The 19,459-nt window shown below is 41.4% G+C and overlaps 1 protein-coding gene across 5 annotated transcripts in view; it reads left to right on the plus strand.

Moving 5' to 3' along the window:
• Snf4agamma (SNF4/AMP-activated protein kinase gamma subunit) overlaps nt 1–19,459 on the plus strand; it is a 143,610-nt gene that overhangs the window by 111,438 nt on the left and 12,713 nt on the right. For all 5 annotated transcript variants that reach the window (XM_076790293.1, XM_076790295.1, XM_076790294.1 and 2 more), the window contains one exon: nt 9,999–10,047. In XM_076790293.1, coding sequence (XP_076646408.1) covers nt 9,999–10,047 — 49 coding nt within the window. The remainder of the gene's footprint in view (nt 1–9,998; nt 10,048–19,459) is intronic.

The raw sequence follows: 19,459 nt of genomic DNA on the forward strand, positions 1-19,459 counted from the left end.
CGGAATTTCGTCGGATAAATATGCTCGTCGAACCTTGGTTTTCCCATGATTCACCGGGCTTCTGTGTAAAATCTCTTGAAAATCCAAAATATTAGTCATTTGGGATGGAATTAAAATCGTTGCAGAATATTCTTGTGATAGTATAGATTTTTTGCAAGTGTAAATAACCTTTGAAAAGATGAAAGGGTTTTAAAGATCGAGGGTCGAGCGAACGAAAGAATTATTGCTTTCGTTGTCATGAAATCGGAATGGCACGTCAATGATCCGGAGCTGTCACGTTCGTCAGCAATGACTCCTGTGTCGTTTACACGACCGCTGCACACGGACGGAATGTTTCGCGTGGGCGTCCCATTTAAATGAGACCAGACGTCTGCCGAGCCGCGCGTCTGTTTCAAGCATTAGACAACGGAGAGCAGATTATTATTTGCGCGACGACCTGTTACCGGCAGATCTTCTTCTTCGAAACAAACACGCTTCTTCCCCTCGGTCCCGGGTCCCCTTTCTTCGGCTTTCTTTTTTCTCGAAGAAACGCGCGCGAACTTCACGCCGTCTTCGCGACGGAGCTCCGTCAGAGCATAATTCGATGCTGGAAGCACCTTCACCGGTTCAATTAATCGCTAACAATTATTCGATGAACGTAAGCTCGGACTTGCTGGAATGAACTTATTAAAATTCTTCGACTTCGCTGCACCCAGGTGTAACAAGTACAAGAAATACTACCGAGAGGTTATCATTGCTGAAGAATAATGATATTTCTCTTTGACACTTTACCTATCGACAGTTACCGAGTAATTCGTAAAAATCAATTTTATCAAACTTTTAAAAATTTGAAACGGCTCCAGTTTCTCGCCCCACTTTAGAAGGAAGAAGATACTTGAAGGTTTAGGGGCGTGAAAGCAGAGAATCCACCCTTTAAACTGAACACAGAATATTTGACGAGTTTTTTACGTGAAGTAACAGGGATTCAAAGATAGTTGTTTTTAGTACAGCTTTATCGAATTAATTTCTAAAGAAATTCTATACGATCTGTCTATTCTAATTACATCTATTGCAATTCTATGCAGCGTGAACAATACATTTTTGAGAACCTCCAATCACGAAACACATTTTTGTTGAAATCTCGTATATTCGTGCAGACAAAAGCGTGCGTTTGTGTAAACATTCGCGGTCTATTGGTCGACAACGGGAAAATATAAGAGACAAGTGTTATTGCGCTATTTCGAACTATTCTTCCGTGAAGCTGCGTTTCTCCAATTTGATCACGGCTCTGTGCTTTACGAGGCCTCGGTTCCGTTTTGTTGATTTCTCAGAGAGTCGTCGAAGGGCTGAGATACTCGATGCTTTGTCGTTGCATGCCGCGTTATAATGGGTTTCTCGGTCGATCGAAGGGAGTAGATTTCGCGCGACCGTTCATTTGGCATTCGCGATACCTTTGTTGACTTCGAGCCTTAAAAAGAGACAAAGCAGTCGATTCTAAAAATAATATACCAGCTTCTGGCGTGTACTCAACCGCGACCGACTATCGAGCGCCGAACACGAGCCGATGAAATAGTTGTGGATTACTAGAAATATCATTTCTAGCGGGCGGATCCAACGCCCGCTTTTAATAACCCGAAGTATCAATATTAATCTTGTGCTAATTAAAAAGTACTAGACCGCAGATTCTTGTTGTGAAATAAAAATTCCAAAAGACCGGAGCAAAATAAAAAATGCGTCTTTCTTTTATTAATCTTTCTTAAAGATTGAACTTTTTATTAATTTGTTTTTAAATTCGTTTAATTTAAAAACGCTGCGAACTTCCGTTCCAACCCAATAATTTAATCGAAAAAAATATTGAATGTGCTCCATTGTTTTCGAGTGTTACATCCCTCCAAGGTCTGGACAAGTGACTTAATTGACACTCCCAACGTTGGGAGTGTTAATTTGTCCACATTTCAGTTTGGAGTCGATTAAACGCGCCCGTTGCGCCGTCTATAATTCATTCTCGAACAGCAATAACTCTATTAATAGTTGGATTATTTTGGTTGGCACGCGACGCCGAAACTACACATCAAATTCAAACGTTCGCGGAATAATTCATTGACCATTAACATTAGGCGTTGACCATGGACTTGGCATGCTGTCGGATCATCCGAGCCGACTTTTCAGGAAGAAAACGAAACTCGAGAATTGCGTTTCTGTTCGATCTTTCTATTCTATGCGAGGATATTTCAGATTTTAGATTAGTTTATACGAATAGCATCTGTGGCAGCGAACAACTGACGAAAGCGGACGACCAAAAAGGAAAACTATGAATACAATTTTATCGGACATATTGAAGTTCAAGGAATGTTTTATTCATAACGAAAGGATCATTAAAATTCAACGCGCAGATATCCCATAAAAAATTGTCGGGAATACCGCACCTACCGAACCATTCTCCATGGTGTAACCCTACGGGGTTAAGATCCATTAGCGCGCGGTGTCCCATTTCAGCGGTACTCTTTCGCTTCAACGTTGTCGCCATTATTTCCGAGCACCGCGGAAAATATTTCCTGCATAAAGCTTGCACCTTCTAGTTTAATCTTTAATATTTAGTTTTGTTACCATTGTGTACAAATATTAAAGGTATTATATTAATAGTAAGAGTAGAATTAAACTGTTATTTCGAAAATTCGAATTTTGCCAATACATACACTGATGCAGATTAACCGATTTAGACCTGAAACTAATTCGGTCAAATGTTCGTTATAAATGTAACGAAGACCGTTTAAAAATCCCCAGAAAAATACAATCAAAACAAATAAACTCGTGCAAGAGTTGTTTGGAATACCACCCGTCCAATATACGGTACAGTAGACGCATGCATATTCAAACGTTAGAGCGTGGCAGTTTATTTTTTTATTTAATCCACTGTGCTGCATACGCTACGGTAGATTTCGATGAGTTGCGAAACCCTTTTCTATCGCTTTTGATTGTTATTACTAGCATATTTTATACGTTTGTAACAAAAATAGCGTACAAAATTATAAGTACGTTAATAGAATTAAAAAAAAAAAAAAAAGAAAAAGAATTCAGAAGAAATTTAACTTCTGGTTTTGACTGTAGACCGAGACAAATTTTATTGCGCACGAAAAAAAAATTCCCTATATAAGACGACGAGTTTTCTTTCGAAATAAGAAAATCGCTATCGCCTCTTCTTCTTCATCCGAAATACGACGAAAGCGGGTCCCGAGCCATCATCGTCTTGTAGCGAAGGAAAACTGTAGTGAAATATCGTTGTGGGTCCGAGGGTTAATAACGCTGATCGCTTCTACGAATGAGATGGACTTTCGTGGGAAACGCGTAAAATTCGCGTGTAAACTAGAATGGCTCGTTGACGAGGAACGGAGACGCAAGCTGGATGTAAACAGCAAAGATGACCGATCGAGTGCTCCGCGATTAAACAGAATCTTGTGGTAGGCAGTAGATTCGACGCTAGAAAACGTCCGAGGAAATTTTCCGGACAGTTTGGAAAGTTACCAGGCGGTGGGAAAGCGGCTCGTTGAAATATATGTACATATGTACAACGGCCGGCTCTGATGCTTGGCGCCTACCTCATCCTATCCCGCGTTCGTTTATTGTGCTTGTTACGTGGTCGCTCGTATGGCTATCCGCGGCATTACTATTCTTGGCACGGATCGAATCAGCCGCGGTCGTGTGCGTGCCACTTTGTCGATGTATGCGTCGGTACAGGTTGAAAAAAGAGGTAGAACAAGAGTGAAGCGAAGGTGCGCGGCCGCGGGTGATTCGCGGAAAGCACCGCGTTTCTTCTGTCAATTGTGCGGCTTTTCGTCGTTTCATTGTTGTCTACCGTTCCCACCCCCTTGCCCTGTCGAGTCACGGATTGTCTGCATATTCGAAATCGTACAAATTGGCAGCAATTTGTTGTGAAGATACCTCGACATTATTCATCCCGCGGGTTTATTCTCGGCGATTTCGGCAATCCTCGTATATGCGACTGCGCTCGCCTCCCAACAATATGCGCGTTATATGAAACAGTGCCGTACGGAACAGATAGCGAGATCATTCTTAGGAACAATGCGTGACAAGATGATAACACAACTTGCAGTTTTGAAGACTTTCTAGTTAAAATGAGGTAGAGAAAGTTTGCTCGACCCATAAATATCTACAGACAACCAGGGATTTTCGGACCCGAGGATTTTGGGATTCGTGGATTTGGGGAACCGAGGATTTTGGGACCCGAGGATTTGGGGAACCGAGGATTTGGGGAACCGAGGATTTTTGGACTCGAGGATTTGGGGAACCGAGGATTTTTGGACTCGAGGATTTGGGGAACCGAGGATTTGGGGAACCGAGGATTTTGGGACCCTAGGATTTTGGAACCCGAGGATTTCAGGATCCGAAGATCTGGGGAACCGAGGATTTGGGGAACCGAGGACTTCAGAACCCCAGGATTTTGGGAAACCGAGGATTTTGGGACCCTAGGATTTTGGAACCCGAGAATTTTGGGATCCGAGGATTTCGGGACCCCAGGATTTTGGGAACTGAGAATTTCGGAACCCGAGGATTGGGGGAACCGAGAATTTTGGGACCCTAGGATTTTGGGACCCTAGAATGTTGGGAGCCGAGAAGATAACCTGTAAAATTAAGATATCTGAAAATAAAAATCGCTGGTATCGGTGCAACGTTATCGATCGTTACGGTATTGTTAGAAACTCTTTATTGCTCTCGCTAACGTAGAACTTCCCATTGTTCTCATTTTGAAACTTTGGTTGCAAAGAGAGTCAGAAAAATAGTGGTTGAACAAGGAACCGCGTGCATGGAACTCGGTCGTTGAAGGGTCACAGGTTACCCGAGAAAATTAGAAAGTCTGCGTCGTTTTTCGCGGTCTCCTGACAACGAAACAAGCAAATGCTTAGTAGGCTGGTACGGACGAAGTGCGAACAAGTCATCTCACGAATAACTCAGACAAGCGGTCATTTTGCTCGTGACGAAGGTGTCGAGCGACGTGTTAACAGCTGGCCATCGCTCGCGCGTTCCTTCTCTACGATGCAAGCGCCATGCGGCCTATAACCGTTCGCCGGAACACTATGGCGCTCGTTTGCATCTGCAGACGGTGTCATTCATGATACCGTCAGATACCGTCAATGGTGATCGGCTAATTAATGATCTTCGAGAAAGTAATACAATTTTTCTATAGCAATCGGAATTTTAATTATCAACCATAAAGTCATCCGAAGTTTAACCATTTCTTTTGAGATTTACAATTTAACACGTTCACTGCCGAACCACCGTGAAAACTTACACAAAATCAAAGTACAGTAAAGTCTTGATCTAAGCCGAACGGAGCTACACGATCTTAGTCAGTTCGCCCATCCCTTCCAATGGGCGACATACATAAATGACACTAAACGCGATATAATTTGAATTGTATTTTTTGGCTTAATTAACGTTCAGCGCGGTGGCCCTACACGATCCATGTCACAGCACGGACCCGAGGATTGGCCTTAGATGAAGACTTTACTGTGATTTAGTTAAATAAACCGAATCTGCTGAAAAAAACTACATCTTTAACCCTCTCATATCTGAAAAATGAAATTCAGTTTCTATAAACACGTTACGAGGAAAATTAATTTTTAAAGATGAACGAGGAATTGTACCCACCCACGTACGACCGACGTGGCAGTTGTCGGGTTAAAAGAAACTAATTAAGCTCGTTTGTAATGCATCGTTAGTAGACTTCCGGTACGTAAATTGTTGAGAACAGACTTCGAGGACAGACAAAGAGAAGCAACTTTTGGTTTCCATATTTTACCCACGAGACTCGTCCGATCTGATACGACACTTGCTGCAACCTAAGATGTTTGATATCTCACGAGAGATTGCAAGCGGGCAGTGAGGATATTTTATTAGGAGAGTATGGCCACTCGTTGGGGACACTCCATATCCTGTGCCTCTGGAATACTTTAGACGTTGGAGGCCATTTATCATTCCAGCGAAACCGGTAACCGGGTCCCCATTTCCCGTGAAATCAGATTTTTAAGGGAAGAAAACTCGACTTCGCTGGCTGCTAGGTACTTTTATCTTGGCCGTTTCTCAGCTAAGTGGATTAGGCGAACCCATCGGCGGGACTTGCCCGCAAGAAACGGTAGAGCCTGGATCGTTAGGGATTTAGTTGTAAACGAGTTATCATTCGTTATCGGAAATTGTTAGGCGGTTGCCGTTACAGATCAGACATTCCATAAATGTACCGGTCAGATAAAAAGAACTCGAGCACTTTGGTTGACGATGTAGCATCTGTCAATGGCGTTCACAACTCTCGCATCAGCTTCCTTTTTCGTTCGCATCTGAGATTTTACGTTTCACTTCGGAAAATTTCAAACGCAGTAGTAAATCGGTTAGGTCGTTGTCATCGTAAATTACTAGGGGAATTTGAATTTCTGTTTAGAATCTCCATTTTTTATTTGGACTGACAATTACACTCTCTATTTTTCATTGATTAACGCTAAACCTAACGCCGCCGGTTAAAATTACCGGTTCCAGATTTTTTATTTTACAATTACTGAAATTGTAAAGATGCTTTCGTGGGAAATGATTAAATAAATATATTTAGGAGAGCATGGTATTATAACACGAACCGCACAAAATCCAAATAATCTCGTCATTTTTATAAGACGACATGTATTAGTTACTTTTAAGGCTCGGTAGGTTTAGTTTTAAATTAGAAACGGTACCCAAACGACGGATAAGTAGATGATTTTACTTGATAAACAAATCATCAAATAAATCATCACTAGAATGCGGATTATTTATGACAAAAATGGGTACGTACTTACAATTCAAAGCAGTAAACATATGAAAAAGTTTCAAGGACACTAGTGTACGAGTTTCAGCTGAATAAGATAATTAAAAGAAGAAAAAATTTTTATTTGACTCTCGCGCTTTGCTATCGATGGAAACATTTTTTCTTTTGCATAAAGATTCGCAGTCTAGTCGTCGCGTAAACAACAATAATAATCTTATGCTCTATTGAATTGGACGGACCGTATAGTATACAATGGAGGAAACACCCGGAAGTTTCCAATGACCCACCAAAAAAAAAAAAAAGGGTTCTTTGTCCAAGATTATTCCACTTCTCGGTGTCAATGGGGATCGTGCCACAAAGGAATCATTTCCTTCGGCGAACAGGGTTCTGTCTCGGCTCGTTTGTATTCAGCGCCAGTGGTCATCGACGTCCAATGCCAATGTGGCATCTCTGATACTCGAATCGGTCGTTCGTTTCTCGAAGACACACAGTGCATCCGCAAAGGCCGTGGCATCTAAATCGTTTCATAGTGATGTCGCGCAACATCTTCGTCGATCCTGATAACACGTTCATTGCCGTACTGTAAAGACAATCGCGACAGAAACAAGTGCGAATAATTCAACCGAAGTGGAAATATTCGCGACTCCCCGTTGCTAATACATTTGAAATATTTCTGCTAAGTTACATTTTCATTTTCATATCGAACAGTTGCGGGCCTGAGATAAAATAAAATTTGATATCGTTCGGTAATATATACTCTACACAATAAAAGAAAAGTGCGAATAATTGTGCACTAACCAAAATAAAAATACTCGCGTCTCTGTATTGTTAATATGTCTTGAATCTTACTGCAAAGTTACATTTTTATTTTCATATCGAACAGTTGCGGATCCGAGATAAAATAAAATTTGATATCCTTCGGTAATATATACTCTACAGAATAAAAAGAGAAAACAAGTGCGAATAATTGTGCACTAACCAAAATAAAAATACTCGCGTCTTTGTATTGTTAATATATCTTGAATCTTACTGCAAAGTTACATTTTTATTTTCATATCGAACAGTTGCGGGCCTGAGATAGAATAAAATTTGTTATCCTTCGGTAATATATACTATACACAATAAAAAAAAGTGTGAATAATTGTGCATTAACCAAAATAAAATATTCGCGTCTCTCCGTTGCTAATACATTTCGAATATTTCTGCGAAGTTAGATTTTTATTTTCATATCGAAGAGAATTATTTCACACAATTATATTTTATTAAAAAGAAGAGAAAGTTAGAGAAGTGCAATTGTTTTGTGCATATGTTTAACTTGATCTGCAAAGTTGTGAGAGCTGTTGGTGGCGAATTCAATATGTGTTTCGTTCCATGTTGTAGACTAGGTCAGTGTTGACCTCCGAAGCAAACGTGTTAAATAGTCTGTGTTGTATGCACATCCTGCACTCGGTGCAATTAGTATCGCATACGCGACTGTAATTTAGACGACGGACTGTTCTTCGATGGTCCTTTACGGAAGTGTAAAACAGACAGTCCATTTTCGCGAAACGCGTTTACAAACGGTTCTTGAATTGTTGTTTTCGACCGTGACAGGAAATATGTATGTCCCTGGTAATACCCGTGTTTTGGACATATATCGAGTAGACACTATTGCGCGTTTGAAATTTAACGAACGTGTCCAGAAGAGTTCGCGTTAGCAAAATGGAGCAAAACGAAAATTCCCCTCAATTTTTAATTTTACATGTCCTGCATTTCCTAAAGCGTTTTTCCAAGTTGCAGTGTGTAATAGTACACGCTCGCGGTCCTCGTTAAGGTCTGGAAAATGAAATTTGTGCTCTCGGGAGACGGAAAGTGCACGGGAAAAGAATCTCTTTGTACACTTTATGGTTCGCGTTTTGTAAATTGTGTGCAGGCGTAATATTTACACAATATTACAGTCCGAGATTCTCGTTCATTAACGTTTCCGTGGCAGGTAGTTCTCTCGCGTTTTGAAACTGGTTCCCGCCGCCCATTAGCATAGACACCGCGAAGTTTAATTATTCAAACGAGTATGGGAATTATGGCATGTTATTCACAATTTTCAAAATTCTACACGCGTCTCCGACCGAGCTATTATTTCTATTAACTTGCAATAAATTTCATAAACTTGTTTGAGCCACAAAGAAACGCTACGACCTCGGCGTGTTTTAATGATCGTTATTTTCGGCTTGGGAAGATGAATAATCTTAATCGTGTTTTCCAAAGATCGCAACCGAAAGAACTGAATCCGTGCAATCTCATTTCAAATTGCATAGTTGTGCCACGAGTTCGTTGAATTCGCCGTAATCGGCGATATTAATAGTGGACAGTACTTTAACAAATCAACGTTTCCAACGTTAAAAACTCGACGAATTTATCAGATATAAATGTTGTACGCGCTCTAATTCCATCGGACGCAAAGAACTGTTCGACAATGTGCTTCATATGTTGCCTGCTAATTTCGATGTTCAATTACTTCGTCGCCGATCCGGAAAGAACGTGTGCGACGAGAACGGTGTGACAAGGAAACATTCGAAACGGAATATAGTGGTGAAATCTGCCATAACAGTTGAAACTTTTCCCGAAGATTTCTCGAAATGATTGCCCGAACCGTGGAACCATCAAGTTCGGTTGAGTACACAAAATTCGTCGAACAAAGTGTTGGAGTGATGGCGACCAATATGGCGGTTGGAGAACTCGTCGGAGGTTTCGGAGTAATCGATGGTTTTCGAGACTCGAGGTGTTAGAACGACTCTGTAATCGTGTCAAATCCCGTGGTTACGTGTTCTCGATCGAAGTGTTAGCGAATCACAACGCGAAAATGTTGTTCCGCCGGCAAACCAGCGAGCCGACCGGAAGTGTCGCGAAGACGCCTGGCACCGCGATGGCTCACAGTACCAGCTCTTCCGGCATCTTGTCGAGTTGGTACACGAAAATAACGACGAACGTGAAGAAGAGACAACCGTTCAGCCCGAAATCTCTGTTGAAGAAGGCGTTGGTACTTATTCTTGCTCGTCCTTCTATTCGCGACGGAATAAACTCGCGAGAAACAGCAAAACCGACTTCGAGAGAGTCGTGCACTCGCAATAATTACTGAACAATTTTTCTCTTAAACTTGAGTAACATACTGCCCGTGGTGATTTTAAGAGTGGTCCACGAGTAAACTAACATTTTGCATTTTCTTTTCTTTCAGCTGCCTGTTGTTGATCCTTTCTTGGAGAAAGTGTCGCTCTCTGATCTCCGTAAGTGTTGCTATTTCATTATTTCATTTTAACCGTCAGATCGATTGTTCTAGGATGTTATCTCAAATAATTGTAAAGTAAGCGAATGTGTTCTCTGCGAATATGATCGAAGGAATGGGAGTAATTACAAAATATAAAATAATATTTCAAATATATAAAAATCTGCAGTCTACGTATCAGTAGTTGTCGAGTAATGAATTTTTTTTTCTTCTGTCCCAGAAGAGTCGATCTCGCGGATTTGTAGCATAATTTAATGAACGGTGATAATAGATAGATATAAAACGGAACGATGTCACAATGCGTTGCGACGCAGAGCGGGAACAATTTATAATCCCGGGCGGCAACTAATAACGTTGATCTGGCCGTGCTTGCGAGCACTCCATCAAATTTCTTCGTCGAAAGGAGAGCCGAGCTCTAGGTGACAATGTAAGTAACGGATTGCTCTTTCGACTTCTCCCGGAACACCTTTTCTTCGGACGCATTAATTTCTTCGCGTCCTGTCACGTTCCATTTTCTTGCCGCGACGAGAGACGAACGCCTGCGGACGATGAAGCGATCTCGCGAAAGCTTCCCTGGCGAAGGAGGAGGTGTAAGCCGGTGTTAAATCGATGCAGCCTGGCAATATATTTATAAATAAGTGCCCAGTGCGTAAACGAAAGGGGTCGAAACGGTCGATTTAAACTAAACCCGGAGATCATCGGATTACCGTGCCGCCAGTGATCAGATCGGTTTACCAACGAATCACTGCTCCGCTAGAAAATTAGCAATCACCGGTGTCTGCTTCGCTATCAATTAAGTCTAACTCGGGAATGTATCCATTAAACTTGGAACATACCAATCATTTCACGAGGCTGAAGTTTACTTACGAGCACATATTCGCTCTTATTTGCGGCCCTCAATGAAATTAACGAATCCTCGAATTCCAGTAACTCTCTCTTCCACTCGTATTGAATTTCAGATCGGAACATAATTCGAAATCATAACGTTTAACTTCTTGCAGTTCACACCAATTCGGCATCAAATTCGATTCAACAGTCGAATGTACGGTTCTAAACATTAAACACGCTGCGTTCGATACATGTTTACTCGATATATGTCCGAAACTCGGGTCTGGCCAGAGACATATATCGGCTGGAAGATACCATTCTTTGGTACACTGCCGAACGTAGAAAAGGACAGCGAAGCTCGAATGGCCTCGGTCGCCGAGGAGTGTAAACATAATATGGGTCGGGTGTATCGGTGTGAGACCACTACTAATCCAATACCAAAACTACTTTATTTTAAATTATTTTTTTTATGGGACTTTCATCAACATATTCGTGGCATTTTTCTAATGAAAATTATACCAAATATGATATACTGTAACGAACGATAAAAGTTACTTTCCACCACAACTATATTAACGGAAAATTAGTGTAAATATGATCCGAATTATGTCGTGTTTGGTATCATTTTAATCAGAAAAAATCCACATACATACTGGTGAAAGTCTCATAAACAAAATTGTGACAGTTCTGGGACAATTATCGGCGAGATATTTGGGACATATATCGAGTAAAGACTGTACTTCCTGAAAAGCTACGTTTCACTAGCAGGGACTAATCACGTTAGATTTGTTAATATCAACGTCAAATTAAATCGTGAATTAAGAACAGACGATCATGTTGTTTATATATGCTCGTGTTGTTGAACAATATCAAAAATTTTCGTAACGGATTTTAGTTCCGTTAGCCTTCTTCTGTTCCTAACGTATGTATGTTCATTTGAATCGGTAAAATAAATTGACGATTTTGATTCTCCTGGTCAAAACAGACCCTGCTACCGCCGTAAAAGGGTTGAACATAGACATTGCGAGAGAAACAACATTTCAACGTGATTCGAACACGAGTTTATGCAGTCAGCCACGCGTTCACGATACAGGCGGTCTGTGTTGAATCGCGTGTTTTAGTTTGCGTTTCGTTTTTGTTCGTAAACCGTTAACACCGCGACTGAATCGAATATTTTCGAGCGGGGGCGCGCGTAAGCGGATTATCCGGACGAGCAGATTTTCGGCGAGCGTCGAGTTCCAACAACAACAACGACGACGACGTCGACGGCGCACGAGCGATGAAAACGCGGAAGCCGAGCCGGAATCATAATCGTTTTCCGGGTCGCGCGAGGCCCGGAGCTTGAAATCAAACCGGAAAGCGCATCCCACGTGCTCGACGATCCGTTTATGTAGATATCTCCTTGAAACGATGGTACACTGGGATCTCCCGGTCCGACGGTATCCTTCCTCGGCCCTGTCGTGGGAGCACGGTGTGCCGATCGATGGAATTCCCGGGAGATTCAGCTCGCCCGCGCGCACCGGAAACCAGACGAAAGGATCCGGGACGGCCGGGGATCATCGTGAATGGATCGAGACAATCTGTGATTCACGGGCAGACGACCAGACACGTACTACGTCGAACAATCGAGGAGAGATACGCGCGCAGTTCCGTGGCTTACCTTTTTTCTCGCGCAGAAACATTGAATTAGAGTTTCGATTGTTCTGTTGCTAGTGAACTGGCTTGATATTTCTTTATCTAGTAGTAACGCGAAACAAATAAATAACCTTGCAAGTTCCAGGTTTGGAAAGGAAGGTCTAAAATGAAATTATCTGCGTCGTTCGCAATTAATCAGACGAGCCGCAGCACGCACTGTGCCTCCAGAATCAATGGAGAATGCGTCGATCTGACGCGAGGGACGGACGAGCGTTAAACGATGCAATCGATAAAGTTTCTGTGAAAATTACGTTTAAAGGTAAACTTAATGAATCATAGTTATCAAGAAAGATGTTACGGAGGGGTTGTTACGGATGTTGGGCACAGAGTTGAAGCGTGCCAGGAGCGTTAGCCTTGAATACCGGTGACCTTCGCAGTGAAACGACCATAAAATAGTCGCCCCACGTCCCGCGCAACGCTGACCATCAACAGGCAATATTTGAAATCCCGAGAATCCGCGGACGAGTGTTAAGGATTAGGGCGAGAGGAAAGGGAAGAGCGGACACAATAAAGTGGAACGGAGTTGAGCGGAAGAGGGTTGCAAGCTGGATGAGTAAGCTTGATTTTAACAAGGTCGACGGGATTTCATTCTGCGACGCATTTTCGCATTCAGGTCTGGGTCATGGGGCGGGGTATGTTCGATAACATGGAACCCTGCTGCTACTATATTCCCCCTTTTTTGTTGCCGGCTATGTCGTTCCTGGCATCGAAAACATTCTTCCGTTGCGTCTCCGTCGCACGCGTAAGTCTCGTTTTATCTGTGCTTTTCTGTCCCTCGAATCAAACAAATAGTCGTCACGTACACTCTCCATGACTCGTTTGGTTTTTCATATAGTCAATATCGATCCCATTTGGTGCACCAATTAGCGTACGTTAGAGTCGTTAACACTAGGTTTACAGGAGCACTATAGGTGACTATCTTATAGTACTTCATAAAAATAACCAGACTGTGTCTACTAAATTTTTAGCCATTTTTTCTATAATGTATACCCAAAGAAATTAATTTGTCGAATAATCCCAATATGCGTAAATTAGAAATATTAGAGCCCGCCATTTTGACGGGTTCCGTAAACCTAGTCTTAATAAATAATTATAATTATTATAAAATATGTATCATTATTGTGTGCACAGAGAGGTTCGCGAATTTCTGGTACAGGAACTAGCAACAAAATATTAGTATTTTATTTTTAACATGCATTCATTTTGGAAAACGAATATTTAGTCCAATTCTGTTTGCAGTCGTGGATATTCATACTGTGAAAATTGTACTGTGTCAACAGTTTTGTTCAGCACTGTAGGGATCTCGAATTATAATCATTTTTCATTGATCCTCGCATTACTATTCATCGGCAATAATTATAATCATGAAAACCGGACGGGCAGATTTCACTTGATTAATGTGTGCCTACTTACCGCGTGCGCGATAGTAATCTGGATTTAATATAATACCTTCTCATCATTAAATTTTAATTCTGTTTCAATGCCATCTGTCGCGTACCTGTGTAATATTGCAACAGTGCGCAATAAAATTGACAATATTCCTGAAAGAGAAGAGAAAGATTTGATCTTAATTTTTTTTTCAAATTTTTCAATTTTCTTTGCCACGGAAATAATTTTTATTGGACACTCTTATATTTTCACTATAAGCTACTACAAACTCATTTTTATCGGCTTGTTAATTCAGCCGTTGTAATTTAATGGAAAAAAAGGTTGACACTTTATTTTACTTGTCTGTAAAAATAACAATTTTTTAAATTTCGAAAAATCCTTTGCGATACGTTCACGTGTCACTAGAGGCTACAACGTGTCCGAATTTGAACAAAATCAGTAGAATGGCCCAATAGTAGTAAGACGTACAAGAAATCTTAGATGTTACAGTTTGCTCCGGTGTTTGAAAAAGAATGAACACTTGCAAATAAATTGTGTAGAATTGTATAAAGAAACGAGAGAAACGAGCCAAGCATTGAGTCACGCTCGTGGGATTTATCAGAGTTTAGATAACGTTAGAAACGCAACGTGGAACACATTTTCATGCTGTTTATTTTCATTACATGTGTCTTCAAAAGAGCGTCGATAAGCAGAGATAATTACATTTTTCCTAAAATGATTTGAAAATGAATGTTACTCGACATGATTCGAAGTGAATAAAACGTGCTAGGAGAGTTTGAGCGATGGGCGATTCCATGTTCCAATGATTGATCCTAGACCTCGACCTATATAGTTGCATTATAAATAAACACCCCTTACCTGCACTGCAGAAAATCATGTGGAAATGCGTTTAAACTTGTGTTGCGCCGCGAAAGCTTTGCGGATAACTTTAAATAACTTTTAAGAGTGAAGAACGATGGACGACGATTCATTTGATTTTCTTATGGTTGAAACACTTGCACTAAACGTCGCCAACGAATTCGAGACGGCAATCTTTTCCTTCAATAAATCAACCGACGATATTGCTTGATAAATTATGAACGATATTACCCAATGAAAGTCTTCGATTGTAGTAGTGTAAATCACCTCTTTAAAGAATTTATTACAGCAAGAAGTTATTTCTGTTGTTGCGCAATAATAATCCGGATAACAGTTATTATCGATTAACTGTGTGTACCGTGGCAGCTGTATTTGTTACTAAACCAGAATAATCGATAACTGTAGCGCCGGAAGAAATTCTGATCGAACTGTACTTACACGATTTATGCTTCTCTATTTTTACCACACTTCCGTTTATCAACAGTTTTCCAATAACGCAAAACTCAAAATTGCACTGAATTAATTACACCTATCGTTCAAAATATTTCCAAATTGTAGATTTAATGATCAACAATAAATTGTGAAATGACTAGCAAAATATTTCACGTCGATGAAAGGGAATTTGCGAGCTTGTTGTTTAAAATGGAAATTCTAGTCGGTCTCTGATTAAAATGTAATTGAAGAACAAGTCCGTTTAGTCGCTAAGCCGTACAGAGAAGACAATGGATGGTCACGAATCAATATTTCCGACCCCAATTAATTCGGAGGAGCTCAATGTCGTCGAGCTTTCGCGTGCCTCTTCCATTACCTTTAATAATTTCCCTTCTGTTGCCATTTACGAAATTACGTTCGAATGCGCCGTTTCTTCGCTCAACCTGAATTCGCGACCTTTTCTTTGCTGGCGCCACATATGTTCGGAGCCTTATGGTTTTCAACCGTCAAAGCGAAATGTTCACTCTTTGGTGAAGCTCGTACGGTGACGTCGATAACGAACCGTTTAAAAGGAAAGCAAAAAACGACGTTTCCTTACCGTGATTAAAATGCGTCTTCGCAATCTCCGGAAAAATATCCTGATAAACTCCGAGATATCACGTTTATAGCTTATTTAACTCCAGGAATAAATAAAATAAAATATCAAGTATACGGCGAGTACACCAGTCGAGATTTCACGATTAAAATAATTTCTCATAGAAAAAGACTCGACTCCAACTTTATTGAAACATAGAAAACAAACAGCGATCCGATTTCGTTCGAAATTAGAAAATTTCACATTTTCACTAGCTCTTGAATATAATTAGAATAAACGTGAAGATACGTGGATGCAGATTCTGAATAGTTAACACCATCTTTCATCGTTGAGAACGTATATTAATTAATTACACCGTGGTAACCCTTTAACTTTCAATACTGTAATTACTAGTCTGCGGATTTTCATGCAGAATGAAAGGGCCTTTCATTTTTTTAATCGTTCGAAGGAGCTGAAAACAATGTATTATTATTCCCAAATTCTGTTACTCGTTTTTAATCTGCCCAATTTTGTCAGAAGTGCATAAAATCCGCAGTCTAGTAATTACATATATTTTCTTGGAGCTGGTTATGGCATAATTAAGAGTACCAACTTATTTCGAAGATACTGCGTTTGCCACTTTTAGACCGCGATCTCGGCATATCCGAGAAAAAGTAGTAAAATCGAGAGGATCAGAAAACGTTGCCGTCAAAACTCTCGTAATACTTTCATCTCCCATACCATCGTGCATTTCTCGCAAACAAGCTTTCCGCAGTCTCGGTAAATCTGAAGAAAACAATACAGTTGAGCGTACAATCTAATAACGTTACCTTGAGGATGACATCGGAGCTGTAATCGTCATTCGATCCCCTATAGCGTTGGTTCTTTTTTAAAAACAAACTTCCTTCAATCCCGGTGAGCACGAAAAAGTAGAACAATCGATAAAATGGAGTAATGCTACCTCGAAGGCGACGCGAGAACATTAATCATTGTTTCATCCTCTATACCGTCGTTCATTTGTCGAAAACAAACTTCCTGCTGTTCCAGTAAATCGTAGAAAGTAGCACAATTCAGACAATCAAGCAATGTTATTTCGAAGACAACGCCGGAACTCTGATCGCCATTTGATCTCCCATATTGTTTTCCACTTTTCGAACACAAACTTCCTGCAGCCCGAAACACGCAAAAGATGAATGCTATCGAGAAAATCGAACGCTGTTACCTTGAAGGTAACATGGGAACATAAGCATTACCTAATGTTCAGCGCCTGCCGGTACGGGCAGCGATTTTCTTGCCCTGGGCAGAAGCCACGCCCCACTCCATTAACTTGTGGTACAAAACCTGCGGTTGCAACAGAATGATTAATAACATCCACAAAGTGTCGACGGTTTGAGGAATCGGTCAAAATATTACTTGCACAAAATTTGTTTAATAGGGTTCACCATTGGAAAATGTGGTGGTAGAAATGATAGAGAGTGCTTCGCCCGACAGTGTTACTTCGCTTTTGAGTAATCTGCGAGACGAATGTGATTTGTGAAAAGGCGGAGTATAAGCAAAAGGGTTAATTTGGAGCGGTAAAAGTTGAATGCGATCCAAACGAAAAGGATAAATTTGGTGGGAAAACGTGGTGGAGAGCAGTGAAATCGGGCGAAGCAACCGGTGTTACCTTGAAGACGCGACCAGCGCGCCAGTAACGTCGTAAAAGGAGGAATTGGCCAGGCGCTGGCCCCTAGCTGGTAGATCGCCAGCTTTACAGGAGCGCGTCGACTGTTGCCGTCGCGTTCCGCGAACCCCATTGCGATCGCAACAGTGGAATCCGCGGTGGGAACGATCCGAGGAAGCCTCCGGTCGCCTGCCTACGCTTCCCTCTGCGAGTATCGTCGGTCGATCGACGTTAATTAGACGAAAATCGGCGGCTCGATCAGCGAATTAATCATGAAAACAGGGAGGAGGTTGGTGCCGGTGGATTCTCGCCGTGAAACTTTTTTCTTGGCAAGATCCCTGGATTTCGTGTAGAGTTATTCTTGGCACGATCGTCCATGACGATGACGAGCAGCGTCGACGAGGTGGTGGCCGCAGACTAAAGGAAGACACTAAACCAGTCCGGGACGGTTATTCGGTTCGCCCAGCGACAAAGTAGAGGAACACCGCCGACTTTGCGCGTTGCGTCGGTCAAAGGTCGACGATCATCGTCGACGATCATCGTCGACGACGCGTGTCGAGAACCCCGGAACGACCACGCGAGGTTCGTTAATTCGTGGATCCACCCTCGGTACCGATCCGATCCGATCGAGCAACGTGTCGAATTGTCGCGGCTGTTTCCGCGACAGAAGCTGCACGAGGATACCATCTACGGATTAAACGAGTTCATTGTCTTCGATGATCTACGGACGCTTCATGCTGTTCGTCCCATCCCGCCCATGGGAACTGGGAAGTGTAGTGGTCGGTGTGTAGAGGACACGAGAACGTGCCAATGTCCTAATCTGTTACTTTGTTGTTGATTGTTTACGCGCCGCGATTTCATTCGCTGCGCGTTCGTGTGTGCGTTGGTTCGTGGCATACAGGAAACAGCGTCGGACAGTCGTGACGCGATCCTCTGATGGTCATCTTCTTCGATGCTTTTCATCGAAATTTAGTGATCGCGATGTGTTGAGATTCTTTTATGGATTTCGACACCTTTTTATTAAAAGCTTTTGTTTATCTCTTACAAAATCATGACCGATATTCAGTCTCCCAAAATTCATGACCGACGAAACGAAAATTCTCAAATTTGACGTTCGCAGAACTAAAACATGGTGTACATTTTGCAAGCTTTGGACGTCTAGGAAGTCAGGATAATCTTTTCGGAGCTTTCAACAGTTTCCCGAATGTCTGTTTAAAAAATTTGGAGTACTTTACAAAGTTTGCACACTCTGTAAACGTTCAATAGTTTTGACCAAGAAATGGAAATATTTGCAAAAGAGAATTCCTTAGTAGTTATGCAAAACGTTTTGATCGAGATGTCTTGATGCTCGTACGCCATCAAAAGTTAGAGAAACTGCCATACGTCAGGGCAGTGGACCAACTGTCAATTACCTGTCACGTACTCCCCGATTGGCAAGAAAGATGCGTCTATTTAAATCTTATAGTACGTTGATGCAGAGAGACGATCGACGATTTCAATTAAACTACATAATAATATAAATTATTTGCTCAGGAGTTCAGGAGCTCAGGAATCGCCTCTTCGAGGAAGCACAATATTTTTTGGGACAGCCTGTATAATTTCATTTAATATATTTTACCATTCGTGGCAACGGTAACTCTTGGATTTTTTGCGTGTTAACTAATGAATCGATTATTTCGTGAATCGACGCAATTGGAACGGAGCATTGCGAATTCTATGCCACGAAAAACCACGCGTTCCGTGTCGCTAGCAAGCCAACAGACAACTCTTTGTCAACAGGACAGTTGATTTACGGAGCTTTGTCGCAATCAATTAATGTATGATTGGATTCATCCTTGGATGCGATAAACAGTGTCAAATTCAACCTTGAAATCGCCCGAAATAATGTTTACGAGGTTAAAATTACTCTCGAACGAAACTTTCTTGCCCGTTACCATTCAAAAGCAAAAAGTAATAGGAACTTAGGTTCTTAGC

This window comes from Halictus rubicundus, chromosome 7 (assembly GCF_050948215.1).
Source record: "Halictus rubicundus isolate RS-2024b chromosome 7, iyHalRubi1_principal, whole genome shotgun sequence".
NCBI classification, from domain to species: domain Eukaryota; kingdom Metazoa; phylum Arthropoda; class Insecta; order Hymenoptera; family Halictidae; genus Halictus; species Halictus rubicundus.